At 40.9% G+C, this 25,557-nt stretch overlaps 1 protein-coding gene across 2 annotated transcripts in view; it reads left to right on the forward strand.

The window, feature by feature from the left end:
* The window catches only part of arhgef4 (Rho guanine nucleotide exchange factor (GEF) 4), a 65,277-nt gene extending 46,132 nt beyond the window's left edge, over window positions 1–19,145 (forward strand). For both annotated transcript variants that reach the window (XM_053342513.1, XM_053342512.1), the window contains 9 exons: window positions 10,798–10,977; window positions 11,321–11,521; window positions 12,322–12,501; window positions 12,715–12,947; window positions 13,866–13,995; window positions 14,101–14,232; window positions 15,887–16,130; window positions 16,358–16,435; window positions 18,593–19,145. In XM_053342513.1, the coding sequence (XP_053198488.1) occupies window positions 10,798–10,977; window positions 11,321–11,521; window positions 12,322–12,501; window positions 12,715–12,947; window positions 13,866–13,995; window positions 14,101–14,232; window positions 15,887–16,130; window positions 16,358–16,435; window positions 18,593–18,750 (1,536 nt within the window). In that variant the 3' untranslated portion in view covers window positions 18,751–19,145. The remainder of the gene's footprint in view (window positions 1–10,797; window positions 10,978–11,320; window positions 11,522–12,321; window positions 12,502–12,714; window positions 12,948–13,865; window positions 13,996–14,100; window positions 14,233–15,886; window positions 16,131–16,357; window positions 16,436–18,592) is intronic.
* Window positions 19,146–25,557: the final 6,412 nt, after the last annotated feature.

Raw genomic sequence — 25,557 nt, forward strand, 5'->3', positions numbered from 1 at the left:
TGGCAACAACAAGCTCTGAGGTAGATGGGTTATTTGGTTGTCATGGATACCTGCGCTGGATTATGCTGATGCACAAGCTCACTGCAATGTGATTTACAGAGAAGATACATGCACTCTAACAGCACCTCAGAATAGCAGTTCAGTCTATAGCCCATAACGTTGGGTTACTTATTGTAATCCCTGGTTGTTGTGTTTCACTATGGGAATCACTTCAGGTGTGACCACTATAACAGACAAGCTGCCCACCTTTGTATCATGGACAACCATCCCTATCAAGTCATTCTATGTTGGTTTATTCCCTCAGCTATGCAAAAGCTGGTGCTGCTGGGATAATATTAAGTAACCCAATGTTCTTTTCCTAATTTCCCTCTGTGTTTCGCTTTGGGATATATGGCCCACTCCTGGATTGCATAATCTCCTGAAGCCATATGGTTCCTTAACCCATTCTGAGATACCACTAAATAGTCCTCGAAGCCCCGTGTTTGACATGGGCCAACTCACTACAGCACAAATGTCCTCAACCAGAGTTTGTTTAAACAGGGCCCATGATCCATGCCCTTGGCAGAGTGCACAGTTAACCCTGTAAATAAGCCCTCCAGCCTCCACAACCCAGAGGGACAGCCTCTGGCTGGACAGTGGTTTTCCCTTGTCTGAAGTAGCCCAAGATACAAACAGCTGGTCCTTTCTCCTAAAATTTGCTGTCCTGTCCACATATAAACATAATGCTCACATGTATATTTAGATTTAGTATTTAGCCTGTTTCCTCTGCTGTTGGTGTAGGGTAAAAATATATAAACACCACCATCTTACGTACAAAGGCTGGATTAGGCTGCATTCAGGCCGGGCACGTTGACAGTGTCTGTAAACCACTCACTCACCTAGCCATTGTCAGAGCTGGAGTCATTCAGATTTAAGAGGGAGAAACTTTAATCTTACACCCTCCAAATGTTCAAACAGATGTTGTGAAAGAGCATCTAACTCAACTTACAAGGCCCACAATGGTACCAGGGGCCTAGAAACTCATAAAGTGCCACACCAAAGGATATTGACCATCTAGTTTTACACACAAGCTGAAATTGCAGCCAGGTAAACGTTAATAGTGGAACATGCTTTCCCTCTGTCTAACAGGTCTGAAGAAAACAGAGGATATCCCCCAGTGAGTGTTGAAAATAAATAATATGCCTCACATCACAGCAGTCCTCAAACACCTGCCATTTACAGCTGTATAATGAGTGAGTGGAGGGAGCCCTTGCACACCGATCATGCTGGGGGGCAGACCAACTGCATCCAATTTCAGCCATTCACAGGCCCAGGCCCAGAGTGCCACCTGATTTGGATGAAGTTCTCCCTGGGCCTGAGACAAGAGGTCCATGAAGTATCTTTACCACCCAGTGTTTGGATGGCCACCGTGGGTCAATCAGGATCAGTGGAAGGCCCTGCTCTCTCACTCTGAACAGAGTGAGAGAGATTAGGCTGAGGGGAAGGAACACATATTACTGCAGGTTTGGTAAGGGTGGGCCTGGCATATACGCTATATTTGTGCCACCACTTGGGGATGGAGGTTCCATTCCTTGAGTAGAAGATTTCTTCTGTATAGAAGATCTGCACCTCTGTTCAACACTCCTGCTACATTTGTCACCTGTAGCAACCCGAGCTGAGACCTGCTCTACAGGCTTAATTACCAACCTGTGCAGTTGCAGGGAGCATGTACGTCTCGATTTATGTGTCATTTTCTGAATTTAACAGAACAAACTTGTCTCTGAGGAAAGGAAGAACCTTGGGGCTTTAGGACTAGACACACTTCCATTAACTCATGGGCCAGAACCACATGACAAATGCTGTTCACTGCTCTGCCCATGAGTGTCGCTCCCTGTCCCCTCAGGGACACATCTATCATCATGACAACCCTTGACGCTGTTGTCCCCAGGTGCACTCCCTGAGAGAAAGAGTTCCAGCACTGATGGAGAGCCAACCCACACTCTAGTGAAATTGTTACCAAGCGGCGAAGATGGCGCTGAGGGCACAGTTTTAACAATGCCACCCGATCCGGTCTCAATACTGATATGATTGATGCAATCAGACCCAAGAGCCTTAAGCACATTCTGATTGGCACTGCCACACATAGTCAGGCACTGTCTGAATGACTGTATTCTCTCTGGAATCACAGAGTGATACGATACATGAGGGACTTTATCTTAAGACCCAGGTTTACAGCGCACTGAGTGGGTTGCAACTGGCTTTTGGACCAGTTTATTCTGCAGCCCAAGTTTGTGAGGTGGGATGTTACGATTTCCACATCTCTGATTTGCCTGTTCTTGTGAATGAGATGTACAAAAATATTCTGGTGCTGCAGTTCCTTAATGGAGACAGGGCTAATGAAGGACTACATACTAACACGTAGGTTGTTGTCACCTGTGGGAGCCACTTGGCTGAGGTGGGTGGTCTGGATTGTTGAGTTGGTAAGATGGATTCAGGAAGTTTAGGTAGTTATTCTGCACATGAAGAAAGTGAGAATGACTTCATTTGGATGGTTGACCATGGGTTTGAGCTTCTGTAGTTGTCACGCCTGAAGTGACTCCCAAAGTGAAACACTGAGTGAAGACAATTAGTGTAACTGTCCAGAAGTGACAATCCAATAAGCACACCCCTCCATGTAGGTCTGCCGTGAGAAAAGATGGAGTTTGAACTTCTCTATCATGTTCTCTTTTGTCATTCTACATGCAACACACAACAATGAATGCCTTCTAGAAAGGACACTGTGCATCACTTTCTCCATTTTAACAATTTAATGTCCCTCTCTATGACTTCATACTGTTTACCCTGCTGTCAGTTTACAATCACTATATAATGTATTCATTTAAATATGTAACTACTTCAAACTGCACTAATCAATATTGTTTTATTAACAACAGATCATTTTCACCAATTCTGGAGTTCCTCTCAGTTCTATAGAGCATTGTCTTGTCTTTCACCTCATTGTTTTGGTTTTACAGTACATTACTGTTTTGGTACAGTCTCAACGTTCTCATGAACTTCAGCAGCAAACAGTTGTTAAAGTTGCTCTGTGTTCAATAGATGTGGCAACTTTTGGTTAAGCTGTTTCACAGGAGTTTAAGATAATAATTAGATAATATTAAGATAATAGTATGTCAATGTTGTTTTCACAGTGTGTCGTGCTGCCCCCAAATGGCCAACAATTCCATTCATGAAGGTTTAAATATAATTCCATCATGTGGCCTATAAACACAAAACTCTGATGTTCGATTAGTAAAAGCAGATGATGGATAGTTGGCTCACTCACATTGACTTCAAAATTAGACTTAATTAGACCAAACTGAAACCATGCATTTCCAGCCCAGTCTTGATTTGGTGATTTTAAACATAAAATGTAGCTTTTTGTGGTTTAGCATGTTTTTTCAGCAACATTTTATTTTAAATAATACATATACCTCCATGCTAGTTTCAAGCTGTCACTGATTTCAGGCATGAAATCAATTATTAACAGTTATTGTCATCCACTCCTTCTGTCTCACTCCCCCTCACAATGTTCTTCTTCTTATTCAGTATCAGGCAGGAGTCAGCACTTTGCTGCCATCCTGTGGGTGACTGATATGTGGTACTGCCTGTTAGTTAGCAACAGCAGGAGTTACATGTGTGTGTCAGCAAATGGTGCTGTGTGGCTCTGGCAGATTGTTTTTGCTGCACAAGTGCAGTGCAGTAGTCAGACCTCATATAGGTTTGATGAAATGTCTGCTGCCTATAAAAGGATCTGTGTGGATCACTGCTTGTTTGTTTGTGGTTGTTCCAGCTTCTCAAATGTGTGGATTTTCTTGTATGTGTGTCATATCTGAACACTGAATATCATTAGATTATCGGTAAAACAGACTGGTGGTTTGAATTTGTTACCTCTGGTTCTGGAAAATCATGATAGACATATTCAACTACTCTCTGACATTCATTGATCGGTCAGGTCCATGCTGTCTTAGCTAAGTGTAGGAATGAATGAGTGTGTTGTAGATCAGTTGTGGTGATTCCACCTGCTACTGCTAATCCTCTGCAGTAGCCTTATTCTGATAGATGACAGGCATTGACACTAATATATAGTCCAGACAGTAAGTATATGGACAGTTACACATGTTTTGTTCTTCAGGCTCAGTGCTTCAGCACACTTAATTATTGTCAATGAAATAATGGATACATCATTAAATTGACAAGTCTCAGCTTTAATCTGAGTAGGTTTACATCAGTGTATAGAACAACAGTGTGTGGGAGATATAGCCTTTTTAAGCCCTTCATTTACTGTTCATATTCTACACCTTTGCAGTACATTCTGGTCAATTTTGACCCAGCCTAAGAATCCCCTCATAAAGAATGTCTATACCAAATGTTGAAACACTGAAATCTGTTAGGAAAGCAGTAGTCGATCCACTCATTTTAGGAGAAAAAACAGCTACTATCACACAATATCATGTCCTATTTGACCTAAGACATGAAAATATAACATAGCAATAATGATGGAAATGTATTTTATAACTTTATGGAAGTGTGGGGTTTATTGTATAACCATTAGAACCATCAGTCTTCACTGCTACATCATAAAAACTACTATCTTATTAAAACTATGAACTATTCATTTAACATAAACACATGGCAATAGATACGGAGATCATTTGACCCAGAACAACCTTAATGGACAAACACTTGTAGCATCTATACAAAAGTATAACATTTTAACATATTTCACTGTTGTGCATTTTGGCCACACATAATGCCTGAAATGTAGGGGTTCAAATGTAATTGGACGGATACATGAAGTAAGTTTGATCATAAACACACACAGATACTCTCTAATCATTTCTATTGGTGGGTGCTTTATTCTGCATGGCCTCCACCACACCCCTCCCTCCATGCCTCTCATCCAAGCACCCCACCCCCACTCCCACCTCTCCCCCTCAGCGGTTGCTATGGCCCTGCCTCAACCACTCTGGTATCCAGGATACGCCGACACACTCCGCACCCTGATTGGCTGCTGGCTACGAAAGGGTGGGCATACAGAAAAGGAAGGGAAGGAAGGGGGGAAAAAAAGAAAAAAAGAGGGCGATCCTGGTACTTAGATGGATGGCTGAAGCAGCACGGCTCCAGGCAGAGCACCGAGCACCATTTTAGCAAGAGCTCTTAACGGAGAGAAACGGTGGGCACAGACAAAGACCGAAAAGCAATCCAAGAGGGAGAAGAAATGGCTGCTTTGTATGCAAGGTAGAAACGATTGAGCCTGTGTAGAGCGAGAGAAGAGCAGGCTGGAAAACAAGAGGACAGAGGAATAAAAAAAAAAAAGAGACGAGGAGGCATGAGCATGAACAGGAGAGATGCAGCATCCCGTCCTCTGCCTGATCCTTTCATCCTGATATCCTGACCAAGAGAGAGTGAAGAGAAAAGAAGGGAAAAAAAGACTAAACGTGGTGGAAGACAGAAAGAAGAAGAAAGAGAGAGGGGAGGTGCCTGTGTCTGAAAGAGGAGCAAGGGAGTAAAGGAGGAGGGGGAGATGCTCAGTACGTAACACACAAATAGCTTCACAACGCGCAGATTCACACACACACACACACACACACACACACACACTGACACATATAGGCACCCAGCCTCTACGGGCAGGCCAGGGCGCCACTGGGCATCGGCAAAGTGGCAGGAGAAGCAGAGGAGGCAGCCGCCGGAGCTGAGCGGAGGAGGAGAGGAGTGTTAGAGAACAGCGACGAAGATAGTCGAGGAGGAGGAGGACGAGGAGACGCGGTGTGGTGTGGAGGCTCGGCGCTGAGGGAAAGGAGACGGGGGAGGGGAGGCGGCGCTGAGGAGGAGGAAGAGGAGGAGGCCAGGGGACTGATGGCTCGAGGCAGCGGCTCGGGGAGGTGGAGCAGGCAGAAGATGGGACTCCTGAACACCATGCTGCGCTGCAACCTACCTCCAGAGACTCAGAAGGTTGTGGTGTTCGTAATCATGATGCTGCTCATCGTCATCAACGTGGTGCTCATGTTCCTGCTGGCCTTCCAGTAGAGCACACACTCACATATACACACACACACACACACACATACACACACTCACACACGTAACACACGTCACACAGGCTTCTAAAGGAGGAAAAGACTTGAAAACTGAAACAGAGCTGGAGCAGAGGAGGACTGCCCTGTTGATGAACGGGGTTGCTGGGATTGATGGGTGTCCAACGTGGCAGCAGCAGAACACAGGTACAACCAGGAGACAGTTTCATTTAGTGTGAGGTGGGCAGATGTGTGTATATGTGTGTGGATCAAAACATGTAAACTCTATATGAGCGCACGATCCAAAAATATGTGTCTCTTTATAGCTGCTAAATGCTCCACTATGTTCACCAGCTCATCTCTAACTGTGTGTATAGGTAGTGTACAGTGGCTTCATCAGCTGCCTGCTGCTGCTGCTGCTGCTGCTGCTGCTGCTGCTGCTGCTGCTGCTGCTGCTGCTGCTGCTGCTGTGTGAAACAGTACTGATGAGATGAGATAGCTGAAACTGAACCAAACATTGAAGTTGTGGGCCATAAATCCAAAACAATGAAAGGAAAAAGGCTGAATGGCTCTGTCATCATTTTCTAAGCGACACCTTTCACATTATGCAGAATCATCATCAGAATTCTCAATTGTTAATATGGAAATATTGATGAGTGGTCCCTAACCCACTGGGACACCCACCTAGGGATCACAAGATGAATGGAATAGGTTGTGAGGTTATTAATGGTGTAGCAGAGAAGAAAAAACACAATTATGCTACAAGATAACATTTAGTTTCCCAAGTTTTCTCCTTTATCCTTGCTTTTCTCTTTAATGTATGGCATAGCACCATATAGTCCTATAGGCATCTGAAATGTACTGAAATGAAACAAAAAGGGAAAAATGTATTGAATCTGATTAGACTGATAGCTCAATGCAAATAGACATTGCAAAGCAGTAACAAATGTTGGGGGGCACTGCTATAGGTCACAAACTACATGTATTGGGGTGAAGATGGAAGTATCACATATAAAACCAAAGTATCTGCAAGGATATATGCCGCACGAGGAAAGTGAGACAATAAAAACCTACTTTGATCGAACTGACCATTTAAAATCCACACTAGTATAAAGAGAGATTGCAGGTGACGTAACACACTCTGTGGCAACACACTCTGTGGCAACCCTCTTCAGCTCCTGAGCTCTTAGGTAACCAGCTCAATGTTTTCTGAACAGGTTCAACAGAAGTGAGCACACCTGATGGATGTGTGTGCTGATCTGACCTGCTCATTTCCTCATTGACTTGTGTGTTAACATCGTGATAATAATGTAATGCACTATAGAATGTAATATAAGTAAATATAATATCTATGCCATCCAGAAGAAGTAAGTAGTTCATTTGCCACACATACAGTTGTCTCTGTATTTAACCCATCCTGAGTATTAGGAATACCAGCTCAGCTAACCTGTGCTGTGCTGTTGTCATCACTACAGTATTAGAAGCTAGTGTTGCACTTTAACATTAGCTACTGTTGCTGAACTGCAGTATACCAGGTCTGTTCAGCTAAACAGAGTAACCTCTATGTGGAAATAAATGAGATGATTGACATTAACTGTATAGATCCACAGTGTACTCTTCTATTTCCAGCCTGGTGTTCTAACACATAGAACAATGAGATAATTAACTGATACAACTGTGAAAAAAACAACATTTCCACTAGCCAGTATATCTTCTGATGAAACCTCACACGAGGAAGAACTTTCATACATCATTCAGACACAAATATTCTGTCTAAATACACTTTGGTTTTGTGTCACTTTTCATCATAAAATACATCAATACAAATGTATTGCATCAACTGTGCTCATAATTGGAGATATCACCAGACAGATGATGCTGATTCATTAGCTAAAGAATGAACATTATTTATGAATCTCAATTTAAAGTTTACATGCAGAGATATTATTTATTTATCTCACCTTCAACTTATTTGAAGGCTTACATTAGAGACCTTTCATATCATTTTCCCAGTTTTGTATATTTGATCTTTTTTATTATTATAAAAAGTCTCCCTGTTTTCTGATTGGTTGGATTTTCATTTCCTGTTGATGCAAACTCATCATTTCCTCCATGTTTAGCTGTTGACTTGATTTAGTATAATGTCCATTTTGCAACTGCTGTCAAGCTGTCAATGAAACTCAACACTTCACATTAAAAGCCTTCCAGCAAACTCCTTCCTGCTCGGCTTTAAATATGAAACATTTGCAGGAGAGAGCAGATTAACAGCGCTCCATAAAACAGCAAAGTGGAAGCACTAGGGAATAATAAGTGAATGAAAACAGTATTTCTGTTTGAGAAGAGAAATTGGGTGATGAGTATAACATGACTGTTGGACTGTGGAAACTATGGCCACTGAGAAACCTTAACCCTTATTGACAGCCTGTCCTTTATTTTCTTGTAACATACAGTATAATGGCACACATCTCACACAGGTGTTTGTTTGCTGTTCTAAATGAATCTGTAATGATTGCATTGTAGGTATGGTATAGCAACAATAGCAACAGTTCTGACAGTGTAGCTCTTAATGTCTCTTGAGATTGTATTATTGGAGAACAGCAGCTGCTTGTAGGTGAAACAGGAAGCTGTCACATTAAATCCAGAGAAAAATCAGTCGTCTCTTAAAATTGACTGTGCTCCAGTTTAGGATTAGAAAGAGCTGATTGTATCTCATGGTTCTGTTTCTAGTGTTAATAAATTGTTTACTGCACCTTTAAAGTGAATAAAAACATACACATGTTATTCTTTGGTAAGTGGCTGCAGAAACAGCACTGTACCGTGTGCATTATTGTCTCACATCGCAACCACTTGTACATTTTCTCTTAATTTTCCACTATGAAGAGCATCTGCTTTCTTGAGCATGTCCTCTTGCAGAGCGCCTCTACAGATTGATGATCCCCTTGGGGACAGACCTGTTTATGTCCAGCTCAGCTGTTCACATCAGGAACAGGGCTAAAGGTGATGAGGACACAGCTGTTTTTGTGTGTGTGTGTGTGTGTGTGTGTGTGTGTGTGTGTGTGTGTGTGTGTGTGTGTGTGTGTGTGTGTGTGTGTGTGTGTGTGTGTGTGAGTGTGTGTGTGTGTGTGTGAGTGTGAGAGAGAGAGAGAGAGAGATAATTTACGGTTGCTATTGCCATGGTAACCCTTAAGACAAGCTCTATGAGCAATGTCATGATGCTCAACTTGTTTACATCAAGATGTATGTAGTTGTTTACTATTGTAAGATTAAATGAGAGGATATTGTGGCATCATGTCGTCACTGGAGAGAGCAATCTGGAGAGCACGACAGCAGAGAAGCAAGAAATGTGGGTGTGTTGCTTAGCAACAGCCACATCGTCTGTTTTCCTCATCGCCATGATGGATCAGTGAAGCTGGGAACCAGATCAAAGAGAGAAAAATTAAAAATGACTGTATGTCTTTAACAAGGCTGGTGACGTGCTGTGAAGGACATCCAGCTTCAGGAGCAGGTCCTGCAGAGAGGAGGGATGCTGGGCTGATGGTCCAGCATGATTAATGTTGCCTCTGCAGGAATGATATGCTGAACAGCGTAATGGATGGTCTCTGAGGGGGCTGGGGCCATGTTGATGCAGTGCAACCAGCGGTGTGTACGTGGCAGTGTGAAATATGACCACTGCAATGTCTACATCAATATCAGTGGCTCCATCTCCTCCAGGTCTTACTCTGTTTCTGCCTCATCTTCCTCTGTCTCTCCCACTTCCTCTTCCTGCTACATTATCTCCGTCTTCATCTTCGTCTACTTCCATTTTGGGCCCACATTGATTCCTCATGCTGTACTCAGACTTCAATAGCAATTGATGTGTGTTCACCAGTGCCTGCATGTTAGCCTCTCAATGTTTAATAATAAAGTTACAGTGAAGTGAGTATGCTACTAGCATGTGTGTGCTGAACTGTGGGCCTACCTTTAACCTACAGACATTTAAATGGACCTTCACTGGTACTAACACAAGTTAATAGTATAATCCAAGGCAGTGCACTGTTGACAAATCTTACTAATATTAATACAACATATGCAGTGATTAAGTTCAGTCTGGCAACTTTGTTGTAACACTAAATAAAATAAAAAATCCTGAGTAAAAAATGTTTCTCTTTTGTTTTCTAGAAGAAAAACTGAAGAAGAAAAAAGAAGACCATTTTAATAAAAAGTATAATAAATCACTGTAAACGCCATAATGTGCGGGATAGACAGAGCATGCCACCATCTCTTTTTCTTTTTTTTCTGAGCACTGAGACTTGAGTATTATTAATGCATTCCTTTTCATAACATCTGTTTCAGTTTATTTCTGCTATATGTTGATAACATGTTTGAAGCTGTGATTAGAATTACTATACATGAAACTATATTCATGCTTAAAGGAATATGCCAGTGATTTAGTTATGCTCTTCCGTAAAGTGGTTGACCTGTTAGAGATGGATTAAAAGAAGAAAATTCAAGCAGCAGAGGCTGAGAGATCTCATTTATTCTTATGTATGTGTCAAGTTCCTAAAAGAACAGGAACCTTCAAGAAATTGCTGTCTTTATGATAAAAAGCCATCAACAGGTAAATGAGCCAGCAATGTTACATTTTCCATGTGTGTAGAGGATTGAACAGCGTTTGAGCACTTGAGCAGAAAATGTCTGATATGAAACCATTTCAAATGCTCAAACTAGAAATGTTGTGAATAGAAAGCTGACCTGTGTCCCTCCTGTGCTGCTTCCTCTGCAGTTGATCAGTGATGGCAGCGTGGTGTACGCCGAGGCCCTCTGGGACCACGTCACCATGGATGACCAGGAGCTGGGCTTTAAGGCCGGTGATGTCATCGAAGTAGTGGATGCCACCAACAAGGAGTGGTGGTGGGGTCGCATCATGGACAGTGAGGGCTGGTTCCCTGCCAGCTTTGTACGGGTAAGACAAACTACAGTCATATAGTTCTTAATTCATCTGTTTGATTAATGGTTGCAGTTCTTGGAGTATTGGCAGACTGAGTAATATGAAGCCAACCTGTTATAAACATTTTTGTCATCTGCAAAATTAGGAGTTTGGAATTGTTTTAGTAGCTGTTCATTAAAACTTGGCTCTTACCGTCACGAACAAAGAGAAAAGGCTAGACAGAATGTGTTTATTTATTCCTTTTTTATAATGCTATTGTAGAAAAGGAACTATCTTTACCATTCGTTAGATTTTAGTGGAAGGAATGAATAAGAGAAGCTGTGTCAGACAGTGAATGTTACACCTGTGTCCTCTTCAGTTGCGTGTGAACCAGGATGAGCCCATGGAGGAGTATCTAGCCCACCTGGAGGAGCCACAGGCTGGAGCAGAGGACCAGACAGGTCTAGGCTTGTTGTTGGGACCTGGTTTACCCTGCAAGGAGCAGATGAGGACCAACGTCATCAATGAGATTATGAGCACAGAGAGAGACTACATCAAGCACCTGAAAGACATCTGTGAGGTCTGGTGGTTAAAACATAGAACTACAGAATGCATTTACTTATTATTTATTGTGCACCACCCTCTATTAAAGCCATTCCTTCACCATGGATACAGATAATGATTGCCTGACAGATCTCAAACCACAGACACAGCTATTCCACTATCTAATAAATTAGCTTTTCGAAGTGCTGGTTATGTTTTTCGCTTTCTCTTTTCATGTCCATGCTCTCCTCACATATTGTCTACCAAACATCCTAGATAACTAACAGACTGTTAGTTATCTCTCCTCCAACTTCTTTAACTATAACTCCTCAAGTTATAGTTAATTTGACACCATGTAGATTAAAGAAAATAAACCAGACTGTGTGAGAAATATGCTGGTATGGCTGATGTAGTCATACACTCTATTTGACTTTGCTTTGATTCTAGAAAGATCCAGGTTAACTGCTTCTCCTCTGTCCAGCCATACAAGCAAACAAACAGGACCTTATTATATCTGCATTTCTAGCAAAAGGACACTGATAATAAACAGATATATCCATATGATATGGAGAAGTGAAAGAGTGAATCTGAAATGGACAAAATGACAACGCTCAAAACAGATTGTGACAACATTTAAAGACGTATACTATCAACAACACCAAAGCTGTGATAGAGCTGTGTAGAATAATGCACATTGCATCCTCCCCATATCAGTTATTGTACTGTTCAAATGTGTCATCTTCTATCATGCTCTTGCCTATTGCCTAGAATAAAATCAGGAGCCTATAAATAAAAGTCTGTGCAGCAGGTTCTGACCCTGACTGTATTTCCCCTCAGGGTTACATCAAACAGTGCCGCAAGAGGACCGACATGTTCACTGAGGAGCAGCTTCGTACCATCTTTGGCAACATTGAAGACATCTACCGGTTCCAGAGGAAGTTCCTGAAAGGCCTGGAGAAGAAGTTCAACAAGGAGCAGCCACACCTCAGTGAGATCGGCTGCTGCTTCCTAGAACATGTAAGCAGAGTCTCACAAATCCAGAAAGTTGTAGTTTGTTTGTTTTTTAAGATGATGAAGAAGGTTTCTTAGTGTATCTATATGAAGAATGTAGCACAAAACTCTCAATTACGATACATTGTCATGATCACACACATTTATCCCATGGTTAAACAGTCTACTCTAACCATTTGATTGCATCTAACACCTCCTATCTCTGGTTTTGACACGTAGCAAACAGATTTCCAGATCTATTCCGAGTATTGCAACAACCACCCCAATGCCTGCGTCCAGCTCTCCAAGCTCATGAAAGTCAACAAGTACGTGTTCTTCTTTGAGGCGTGCCGACTCCTCCAGAAGATGATTGACATCTCCTTGGATGGCTTCCTGCTCACCCCGGTTCAGAAGATCTGCAAGTACCCACTGCAGCTGGCTGAGCTGCTCAAATACACCAACCCACAGCACAGGTGACTGTACACTCTACTTCCTGTTTATGCAGGACGGAGCTGGTGTGCTCATGTGCTGACACTTTTTTATTATTTCCTCTGGAGATATTCAGCTGTACCATGCTCAGCAAAGATGAATGAAGTTGATATTAATAATGTTCTGTTGTGTTTGAAATTCTAGCTTTTAGAAAACAAACTGGACCTTGAGTTATGTTTTTTTTTTGTAATGCAGACAGTGTCTAAATATACTTCAGAAGACACATTTGAATTCAGTAATTCAATCATCAAATTTAAAACATTGTTCATGCCCACACATTTTAATTACCATCTACTATGTGTCATAAAAACACTGCTACCCACCAAATGCTGGTCATTACATAAGAACATAATATAAATGTGTTACTGGGCTCACAGAGGAGCACTAATTCAAATCTGGAAACACTTTTCTACTTTTATTATCTGATGTTGCTTCAAATGTAGTTTTTAAAGGTGAAGCCAACCTCTCCTTTGCTTCCTGATGTTTCCAAATGTGCTTTTCTTATCCTCATATATTCATCTTCAGTGATGTTTTTTTAACTTTGTAACCTTAAAATTGAATCTTACTATATCTTTATACATATTTGTATTGTAGCATGAAGGATAGTATTGTGGTGTATTGAAGTTTAGATTATTATAGTATGCTACTACACTGAAGGTTTTTTGCATTGTTAAATGTACTTTTATATGTTTTTTTCACAGAAGACATTGTCACAGTAAGAAAATCACAGCTGTGAATAAAAAAACTAATGATGTCTTGATGCTATTTAGTAGCTTTTCCTATTAGTCAAATACTGTAGGTCTAGTTAGACAACATGTCTGTAGGATAACACGGGTAAAGAGCTGGCAACAGTTCAGTAATCAGCTTGAGACACCAACTACATGCCTCTGTCTGATCTTTAGGGACTACAAAGATGTGGAGGCTGCCTTAAACGCCATGAAGAATGTGGCCAGGCTCATCAATGAGAGGAAACGCCGTCTTGAGAACATTGACAAGATCGCCCAATGGCAGAGCTCCATAGAGGACTGGGAGGTGTGGCACCAGGCTTTTCAGTTCATATCATCCAGTGCAACAGGGCTGAATAACAAGTAATAACAGTGTGTGTGTGTGTGTGTGTGTGTGTGTGTGTGTGTGCAGGGTGAAGATGTGCTCAGCAGAAGCTCTGATCTCATCTTCTCGGGGGAGTTGACCAAACTGTCCCAGCCTCAGGCCAAGAGTCAACAGAGAATGTTTTTCCTCTTTGACCATCAGATGGTGTACTGCAAAAAGGTGCGTCAACATTTTACACAGTTTACTGATAACTAGATAGGATACGCAGGAGGGACAGCTGGATCCCAGGCTTGTTTAAGACAGTATTTCTCAGCAGGTGGTTGGGACTAGAGGGTCAGTCCCAATCACTGCACCAGATATTTCTTGAGGTGCCACAAGGCAGTTTGTTAGATATGAACAAAGATAATGTATTTATTCCTCATCATCCACAGTTAAAATCACTGTATGATATGTTTAGCATTGACAACCAACAGCAGCAAGGCATAAGACATTTTATTCATCCTCATATTTAAACGGGTAAAGTGTTTGATACAGCATTTTAGTTTGTACAGAGCCTCACATGAATACATAGATTCAGTACACATCCACAAGAGACATGAAAAAACTTCCATACACATCCTCATTCATCCACATGCACATAATACACATGAATTACAGTCATAAGGGTATTTCATTTAGCAATGCTATGGCAGAGGGGACAAAGGCACCCATATTCAGGCCTAGGATCTGCATCTGCCACCAGATGTAAGCTGTGTGAAGAATGGGTAGGGGGGTGTTGAGGACTGACAGGAAGGAGGTGAAGAGGCGAGGAGGCCGTTAATTTTAGAGGCATTTTGTGTGATGCTCATGAGTTTGTTCCTATTTGAGGCGGTTAACATGGTGAAGAAACAGGGGAACAGTAGAGGAAAATGGGTTGGATTATACTTTTATAGAGTAGCACCAGAAGGTGGGGGTCTAACAGAGTCCTAGATATTTGAAGCTCTCCACCATCTCAACACTTTCATTATTTCACCACTAAACTAAAAGCTAAAAGCTTCTTTTTTTAGGCTACCTGGACAAATTGAAAAAAACAAAACACTTAGAGCATGAATTCAGAGCTGGAACAGGTGAAACATGTGATAGTACCAGTCAAAGATTTACAGACCAAACTTGTGACTGGTACTATCTGTCAGATAGCAGTGTATGTTTGACTAGCAGTCAAACTATGATATATATATATATAGAATAAATGAAGAAAGACTTCAAAGTTGTGTAAAAATCAGTGTCTTTCTCTGCTCTGCTACCAAACGCTGTGGGAATCCTCGCCGAGTTCGCTAAAACACCGCCCCCTACCAAGTGTCGCCTGTCAAACAAAGTCACCACCTCTACCAGAAACGCGGCCGGTGGTTAGCTCGGTGGCTAACTCAGCTAACTGGCTAACTGTAGACTGTAGTAGTAGTAGTGTGTGCTGAATGTATTTATACCTCTACAGCAGCAGGGGCTTGTTTATGCTAATCATTTTCAGACCCTCCCACTAAATCCTGAACACAGAAATGTTGAAACACAGTTTGTGAAGCCTAGCTCAGAAATACATTTATGACCTATTTAATGTGTTTAGAAGAAAATGTCTGAATTCACTTTACACTGTCTTTAAGGTTGAGATGATCCTCACCTACAGTACCAGTAAAATGTTTAGACACACTTTCTTATTCACAGTAAACAGACTCCTGATCAGTAATCCAGCCCACAATCCACAACTTTACATTTTATGATACAACAACATATTATTAACATGATTCATTATCATCAATCAATCAATCAATGTTGATTGTTGCAGCACATGAAAGCAGTCAGGTTTTTAACACCGGTGTATCCACCACCTTCATCATTACAGGACCTACTGCGCAGAGACATGCTCTACTATAAGGGTCGGATGGACATGGACCACATGGAGGTGATAGATGTGGAGGACGGCAAAGAGAAGGAGTTCAACATCAGTGTGAAGAACACTCTGAAGCTGCGCTCTCTGGCCGGTGATGAGGTCCACCTCCTGTGTGCCAAGAAGCCTGAGCAGAAACAGCGCTGGCTCCGAGCCTTTGCTGATGAGAGGAAACAGGTCCAACATGACCGCGAGACAGGTCAGAAAAAAAAACCTCTGATCTTCAAGAGTCTCTAACTTCTCAGCCTTACTCCCTCCTCTGAAAACCTCCAGGCTGCTTCTATAAACTATTTTTGTGATCTCCATCCTCTACTCCTTTGACTACATCTGCATTAACACTTATTTCATGCTCACTTGGCTGTGTTAGAATAATGTGGGACTGTTTATTGTGATCTTTGTGTTGATTATGACTCTTTTGCTTCTCAGGCTTCTCACTCACAGAGGTCCAAAAGAAACAGGCCATGCTGAATGCCTGCAAAAGCCATCCAGCTGGGAAACCCAAAGGTATGCACCCAAAGGTTCAGAGAGAGGCAGATCAATAGACTGAATGACACACTAAACTACCAAACCTGAGTCTCAGTGTGGTGTTTGTATCAAATGGTAAATGGACTGTACTTACTGTATATAGCCATTATTTTAGTCCAAAGCACTTTTACACACCAAGTCACATTCACCTATTCACACACAGTCATACATATGCTGATGAGAGAGTGCCAACCTCCTCATCATAAGGATCTAATTCATTCACACATTCACACACTGTAGCACAGCCAGTGGGAGCAGGTTTTGGTTCAGTATCTTGCCCAAGAACACTTTGACATTTTGGACTAGAGGAGCTGGGAATCGAACCTAACAATTATTGGACAACCTGCTCTGCTTCCTGAGCCACAGCCACACCAGGATCAGAGCAGTGAGAGTTAACCAGGTGAAGTACTTGAGTTGAAGACAACTAACTATAATTTTTATGTTAATATAAGTACAATAAAAGTATTGCAAGTAAAAAGTCAGTAACAATAACTTGCAAGTCTTTTTCCAATAATGAGTCTTGAAAAAGGGGGTCAGGGTCATCTTATATTCAGGTCAATACAGGAACAGCAATACCCCTCAGATCATACCAGATTTAACATGTCCTCCTTGCCTGGACCACCCAGTATGTATGATGCATGAGCTCTGATCTAAAATGTATAGAGTAGCACATTTTATTGAATTTTTTAAGTCATTCTTCAAGCAACTAGGAATCATAGTGAAGGGTGGAATGGGACTAAAAATAGACAGCAGAGTTATTTATGAAGCTTGATGCATGCTCTCAGCAACAAAGAGATCATCTTTAAAAGTAAATATCAAGTTGTTTTTATGACACTAGTATCTTCACTAGTTTGAACTGCTTCTACTTTGCTGTTTCTTCAATCACTGTCAACACTCCCTCTACAGATATTCATGATTAAAAACACTCCAGCAGCTGAAAGGAAATCATGCTCCTTTTTCCTAGTAGACTGAATATGAAACATCTGCAGGAAGTGTTCAGTTTCACTCACAGTATCTTTGCAGTGATAGAAAACACAGCAAAGGACAAGTGATTGCACATAAACAGTGAATTAAGAGTGTTTCTGTTAAAAAAGAGACACTCAGAGCAGTAGATGGGTGACTCTGAACCCTAAAATGAAATAATGATGATGATGATGTGTAGTTTTTATGAAGGGGCATCATCTTCCTCTCAGGATAAAATGAAGCAGCTATACAGCTTGGTGTGTGTCAGTTCACAGAAATCACAGCTTTTCTGCACTCAAGAATCCAGTTTGCATTTAACTTTTCATAGCAGTCTTTGAGCTGACTGAAAATAAAAGAGACAGAGCAGATTCAGGACGAGACAAATTTGCCAACATCATATTAATGAAGCCAAAACAGAATCAATCAATCCATCAATCAATCAAACTTTATTTATTACACTCCCTGCACTAATTGTACACATTAAAAGCATTAACAGATAAACATCCCTCTCTTTCACATCAGCAGAAAGTTTTGTTTCACTGTATTTTAATTGTGCTAAAACACACACACACACACACACACACACACACACACACACACACACACACACACAAACAAGCAATAAAATGAAAATAGTATTTGATGTTAAGCAGCAGAGTGGTAAGCCTGAACTCATTGATAATCTGCCTTTTACAACCAACTTCTTATTCTTAAAGTCAGTGTAAAGTAAGAATAAATATGTGTTCTGAGTTTGTCATACCACAGAAAAGTGTGTTGTTAACCACCCTGCCAAATTTGAATGAGTAAAAAAATCAACAAATATATGAAATTAGGCTTCAAAGTTGTGTAAAACTTCAGCCTTTTTCTCTGCTACCAAATGCTGTATGTGTGGCCGCCAAGTTCACTGAAACCCCGCCCCTTCCAAGTGTCACCTGTCAATCAAAGTCAGTGAGAGCTTTCTGCTGCTAACTCAGCTGCTAGCTCGGCGGCTAACTCGTCTGCTAGCTCGGCAGCTAACTTGGCGGCTAGCTCAGCTAACTGCATACAACATAAAAGGTCCCACTACACATTAGTATACAGTTCATATGTGTCACTCTGCTGTGTTCAGGATGCTGACAGCACTTGGAATGAAAGATTTTTTAGTAATAATATTCTTTATCTCCTCTTCCTCAGCGGTGACCAGACCCTACTATGACTTCCTCCTGCGACAGAAACACCCCTCCCTCCCTACTGCTTTGCCCCAGCAGCAGGTCTTCATGCTGGCTGAGCCTAAGCGTAAAACCTCCACCTTCTGGCACAACATCGGCAGACTGACACCCTTCAAGAAGTAGAAAAACAACAACAACAAACAGAAGGGAACAGAAAAGCTGTGGAGAGAAGGAACGGAGGAGGAGAAAGAGAAGAGCTCTCTGCTCGTGCCTGAATAGACCCTTTTTAATTCTTCCTCTCTTTTCTTTCCTACTTGTAACATTAATTGATATACTGATTTATTGTATAGATGAGAATGATTATGATGAGGAAGTTATTTTTTTGAAAGCACTTTATAGGTTGGTTAACAATCAGACTTGAAAATGGTCTCGTGGAGACACTGAGTCAAAAAGAGAGAGTGGACTCTAGCTTAATTTACTACTACTACACCTTCAATCAATGGCCGACTGGTACTAATACTACTACTGTACTGCTGCAAGTGACTGTGGGACTCCTGACTGCGCTGCCTCTGTGAAAGACAAAACCACGTCGTTTATTTCCACTGTTCTGTTGTTTTATGATTTGACAGATGCCAACTGTTCACAGTGCCAGATGATTTGTTTTTATATTTGTTTGTTCTGTGTCTGCTTATGAAAAAAAAGGGAAAATTGAGGGGTGGGTGGTAGGGGAGGGTTAAGTTTCTTGTGCTTTTCTCTGTGCAGATGAATCATTTTAGGATTATTTCAGCTGGGTTTTTAAGTGTTTTGTGATCATCCATCCACCAGGATTTGGTTCTATACTGTATATCTCTGGTGCATTTGTGGTATTGTGCAAGCACTTGATGAAAAGATATCAAATGCAGCCCAAAGAAGATTCAACTCATTGCAAATTAGGATCTTTTTTTCCTTACAAACAGCAGCAACCCACACACTCCGCTCTGGCAACACACATTCCCTGAGTCTGATCCTAGACTCCTTGACTCCTGCTAATACCTACCATGTCAATGAAAGTAAACTACTTGTTCTTTTCCTTTTCTTCTTTTTTTTTCTCTCCTTTTTTTTTTTGAAGTGCCATTTGAAGTGTGTCATGGATGACTTACAATGACATGCATGGATGTGATGAAAAAATACTGTGAAGACTATTTTTTTATCTCTGAAGAACCCTGCTATATTTAACCAGATTCAGGAACTTAGGTTTCATTGTGTTACCAGGCTGAAAACTTCATGTGCACACACACACACACACACACACACACACGCACACACACACACATTCTTTTATCTACCTGTACTTCTGATCTCCAGTATTCATGCTCTGTGTATCTGGTCTCCAGTAATCTCATTTCAGATCAATGCAGCCCAGTGATATCGCTCTGTAAGTGCATTCAGTGAAATGTACTCCTTTCACCTTTATGTTCAAATGTTTAGCTTCTGAGGATATGGAATATTAAACATTCCTAAGCTGACAAATGCAAACATCGCTTGGGGTGATTATTGTTTTATTATTTTATATCAAGTTACTCAAACTCGACAAAATGAGGAGTGTTTTCAACAGTGGATTAATCCACATTTGCCGCTCCAGTGAATATTTGTGGCAGGGGGATGGTGTGTGTGTGTGTGGGGGGGGGGGGGGGGGGGGAATTGAGTCAAAATAAACTAGTGTGTATGTTCATGGAAATGAAGGAATATGTCACCCTGTGCGACAGTGTGGCCCACGGCTTTGATACACACAATACTTGTTAGTAGATTGATTCATGGTTGCTTTTGGTCTTTTCATGAGATTTAAGGACTATAGAAAAAAAGAATATCATAATTGACATGAGTATGTTGACATGTGACTTAGTATCCTGATTATCATCGGGTTTTTCTAGTGTCCTGGTGATGTGTTGCTTATGTAGAAAGTAAACCAGGATATTCCTGCATATAAACCCCTGATCCAAATTTCAGGTATAGAATATAGACTATGATATGGTGAGGAATCAAGAAACAAGTGGCCACAGATGTTCAAAAACCTGGATACTGTTGGAATCATGTAAACAAGGAGATGAATCATCAGATATTTAATGTTGCATGTACTGTAAGCATAATATTCTGAATATGATCAAAACCTGAATAAGACTCAATACTAGGATACTAGTGTGCAGGTCAATGCACTGAATACAATTTTATATATTTTAAATGAATGTGTCCTCTATTCCAGGTAATTACTGTTTGTATTCATGCATGTACAGTATGAAGGTCTAGTTCCAGGCTGTTTGCTCAGTGTCACTGAGTGAGATGACATGATTCCATCTGCTGATGAATACTGCAAGATGGGATGGAAAGCTGTGAAGTAAATGTTTTGTGTCAAACCACTGTTCCAAGGGTCAGAAATGAACTATGATGCTTAACAGTGCTTAATACTGTAGTTATGTAGAACCTGATTTTAAATGGGATTTTACAAGTCATCTAAATCTGAGACTTCCAACACACTGAGTGTTCAGGTTTTCTGTGTTCATCTAGTGTTCTTAGCTAGTTGTTATCTTGGATAGATCAGTGTTTACCAGCAGATCAAGCTGATGAACAATCAATCCTTCAATAATAAGGAATTATTCTTTAAAGGAACATCTGACATTTTTTGAAATACACTTGTAAACTCCAGAATGGGATTACAAGTACCAAATAATAGAAACATCAAGGTTTTATTTGCCATGATCATAAAAAGAAGCACACCTCTCAGTGGGGGTGTAATGGTACACACAATTCAGGGTGGAGTTTGTTCCTTGGTTTTGGGGTAAAGGTTCAGTATAGTACAGGAGAAAAATAAAGGAAGGTAGAAAATAACATGTTTATGGAAGCCATTACCAGAAAAAGAAAAAAGGATCAGTAACACATAACGTTATAAGTTTCACATTATCACATTATAATGTAATAACATGACGTTTCAGTATCACTTATACAATATAACACACACAATATAATGTGAAACTTTTCACGTTACAATGTGATACAGCAATATGCTTCCATAGATTGTTGTCTTTTATTTTGAAAAATGTAAACATCCAACAATAGCTCATGGCTGTAACTACAGAAACAGTTGAACTAAAACTATAATGACCATGCCTTGATGCTTTGGGAGGGATACATGTATTGTAAACCCTACCTCAGTACAGCCAATGACTAATAAAATCCTTGCAGCAAATTTTAAATAGCTAAGTCACTCTTGATAAGATTATTGGAATTCATAGAGGACAGTAGATACACAGTTGGAGAGGTCTTCATTTCAAAGCATCCTTTTCTGACTGGGAAAGGCTTCCTTACTGGATACGCTGGATAGAAAACTAGCCTGAAGGATAAACAGCCAATCAACTGCACTCACCACCATAAAATCTTATGTGTCCTAAGGTGATGATAAACTCTCTCAAGCACAAACTAGAGAGCAGTTAAAGCCCTGCTTTCACCATTAGAAAATCCAAGATGGTCTGAACTGAACTACTGCCCCTCCTATCCAACCATAAAAGCTGATAAGAGCTGTAGAGTGTGAGAGTGGAGCTTCTTTCACATGTTGAGAAGAACAACATGTGAGGTGGTGAAAATACATGTGCATATAAGAGACATGAAGTGGTTTGTGACACATTAATAATACAAGTCTCCTAGGCAAGAAGGCCAGCACTTTAATGTAAGAGAGGTAAATGATTTATAAAATTCATACACACACACGTTCTGAACAAGCTAGACCAAAGCTGTCAAGCTTAGTTTGCTACATATCTTTATCATATTGTTTGACTGAATCATTTTTTCTTCTGTTTTTTTAAACGATTCCTTGGTAATGAAAAATAATAATTGATAAAATAATAACAATACCCATCCCTTGCCATGATCCAAGTTCAACTTGGTCATTTTCTCTTTAAAGTATTTTGACCTAAACACAACGATATGTTCAAACTCACAGAAAGGTAATCAACCAGTACTGTTGATGCAGGATTTTGAATCAACATTTTGATGATGGATAAATTATATTTTAATAATCATAGCATAAAATTACTAGAAAATAAAGTAATAAAATAATGACAAGGTACTAGTGGAATTATTCTGCTAAACGTCTGTGGGAACTTCTGAGATGGTTTCAGTCAGTATGAAAAGGTCCCCAGTCTGTTGCATTGCATCTTGGTCAAGGAGGCCTGCCATTCCTCCTTGACTACTGAATAGCTGTGTCAAGAGTGAGACCTACAGTCCACTGCATATGCTGGGTTACAGCCTGTGATTGGGATTGTGACCTGCTGACATACTTCTAGGTGCTTTTTCCTCTGAAGGGTTAGGGTTACCATTGGTGAGTCTGTGTCCATTGGGAAAAGCATTCCTAAAGGGTTAAAGGAAGAGCTGGTCTGACTTTATCCAGCAGATGATTAGCATGAAAGAAAAGTATTAGAATAAGGGAAGAAGCTGCTAGTGTAGTGTACACAGGGGCGCTGCTAGGGATTTTGGGCCCCATGAAAAGAATCTTTTCAGGACCCCCCAACACAGCGGCGAAATTTTTTGATGCTATTTTACATACAATTATGCATTTTAATGGTATTTCTGACTATCATTACCAGAAGAGGGTGCTGGACCTGGCTCTGTAGAGTGTACATGACATACATTAATTATATAGTATTTCCTATAACTATTTGTAATAGCATAGTCACCAACATGTAAACTTCTCTGATTGGACTGAGAGCAGTCACCCCAGTCTGCTGCACACACCACAGATGTTCTCCTCTGTTCTTACTGCACGTCTTCTATTTACTTTTTAAAAAGGGTTTATGCTTTTTAAACTATTAAAATTGTTCAAAATGACTTTTATTTCATTCATTTTAATTAATCTTTCCCATAACAGATTCACCTTTGTATTGTTTTGAAACTGTAGTAAAATGTATTATTAGGGCCCAAGCACTCAACAGTGCGAAGGCCCTATTGTAATCGTAGTGATTATTATTATTCGTCTGTCAAAACAAACGCCGTTTTGACAGCCTAAACGTGCCCCAAAAGTCACCAAAATTGGCACGCACATCAGACCCGGCGAAAAATTTGATATTTTAAGGTTCGCCGAAATGGCCGTCGAAGATGGCTCAATAGCGCCTCCTAACAAATATAAAAATGTGAAAGATTGACGTACATGAACGAAATTTGGTATATATATGCATCATGTCCAGACGCATAAAAAAAGTCTGTGGGAACCATGATGTCACGCCAACAGGAAGTCGGCCATTTTGAAAAATATGTGCGATTTTGGCGTTTTCCACGCCTCGTACTTTAACAAACTTGTCCTAGGGATTTAATCCGACCGACTTCAAATTCACTCAGAAACATCTTGAGACATTGGAGATGAAAAGTTATCAAAAACTTTCTGATTAGGGATCCGGTTTGGCCGTGGCGGCGCCGACAATTTCCTTCGCCATTCGATCCTTCGCCATTAAACAGGAAGTCCTTATAACTCCTACAGACATCATCCGATCTACACCAAATTAATCACGCATGTAGAGGGTCCCGCCCTGAACATGTATATGCATCAATACTGTGTCAGCTCCATAGCGCCACCTGCTGGATACAATAGCGCCCTCTTGAAAATTGAAAAAAAATTGAGATCCTCAAGTCAGATTGACATAGACAAACGAAATTCGGTACACATATGTATCTTGTAAAGACGCACAAAAAAGTCTCTTGGAACCATGACGTCACTCCAACAGGAAGTCGGCCATTTTGAAAAATATGTGCGATTTTGGCGATTTCCACACCTCGTATTTTAATGAACTCCTCCTAGAGATTTAATCCGACCGACTTCAAATTCACTCAGAAACATCTTGAGACATTGGAGATGAAAAGTTATAAAAATCTTTCTGATTAGAGATTTGGTTGCTTCGTGGCGATGTGAGGAATTTTGATGTTTCGCCATTAAACACATACCCTCACTCCAACAGGAAGACGGCCATTTTGAAGTGAATTTGCAATTTTGGCATGGTTTGATACAATCTTCACACCACGTACTTTAATGAATTCCTCCTAATCCGACTGACTTCATATTGACTCTGTGTCATCTCAAGACCTTGAAGATGCGTCACAGCAAGTCTTGCTCAGTCGTGGCGGGGCGGGGGAGCTTGGGCCCGATCATCGCTGCTTGCAGCTTTAATTATTATTATTATTATTGTTATTATTTCAACACACACAGCTGCTCACCTCCTTCCTCATGTGGGGGCACTGGGGCTGGTTCAGGGACATGGGAAGTTGGGGGCTGACAGACAGCTGCTGGTGCACTTGACTCTGTTCAGAATGAAGCATCATTTTGACAGAGGGGAGATCAACTATTATTGAATAAGAACAGCTTGATAAATGTTTGACTGGATTGATTATTTAACTAATATAGCAGTAAAATGAGTTTTCTTGAGCTAACATGGTGAGAAAAGTGAGCTAGCTTATAGACCACAGACAGGGACAAAGTAAATATTCCATAACTTTCCGCCACAACTAACAAACCCACCTTTTTTTTGAAATACTGGGTGACATATCGTCGACCCTTCAACTCCTTCTCCTCTCTTAATTTCTTTTCTTTTTTGGCTGCCTTATTTTTGAGGCATACTGCCGTCTCCTCCTCCTTGCCCGCTGTGGCTGTGTGAACCTGCACCTGATCCAGTCGGACTGAACCATTTTACATAAATAGAGGGGGGAGGGGGGGGCCCTGCAGGCGTTGATATTTCCAAAACAAATAAAGTTATTGTTACCAGGACATTGAAAATAAAACATTTATGATTATATGTTAGTTAATAACTTAGTGTCATTATTTTTTCTGTATTATAATTTCATCATCATTAGGGGCCTCTCTGGGCCCCCCTCAATCATGGGCCCCTAGAATCCGTCTCCTTTACCCCCCCCCTTTTCAGCGCCCCAGAGTGTACCTATCTCCATGAACAGCAAGGTGCCACTCTGCACTCAGCTAAC

The sequence above is a fragment of the Scomber japonicus genome, chromosome 21 (assembly GCF_027409825.1).
Source record: "Scomber japonicus isolate fScoJap1 chromosome 21, fScoJap1.pri, whole genome shotgun sequence".
Lineage (NCBI taxonomy): Eukaryota > Metazoa > Chordata > Actinopteri > Scombriformes > Scombridae > Scomber > Scomber japonicus.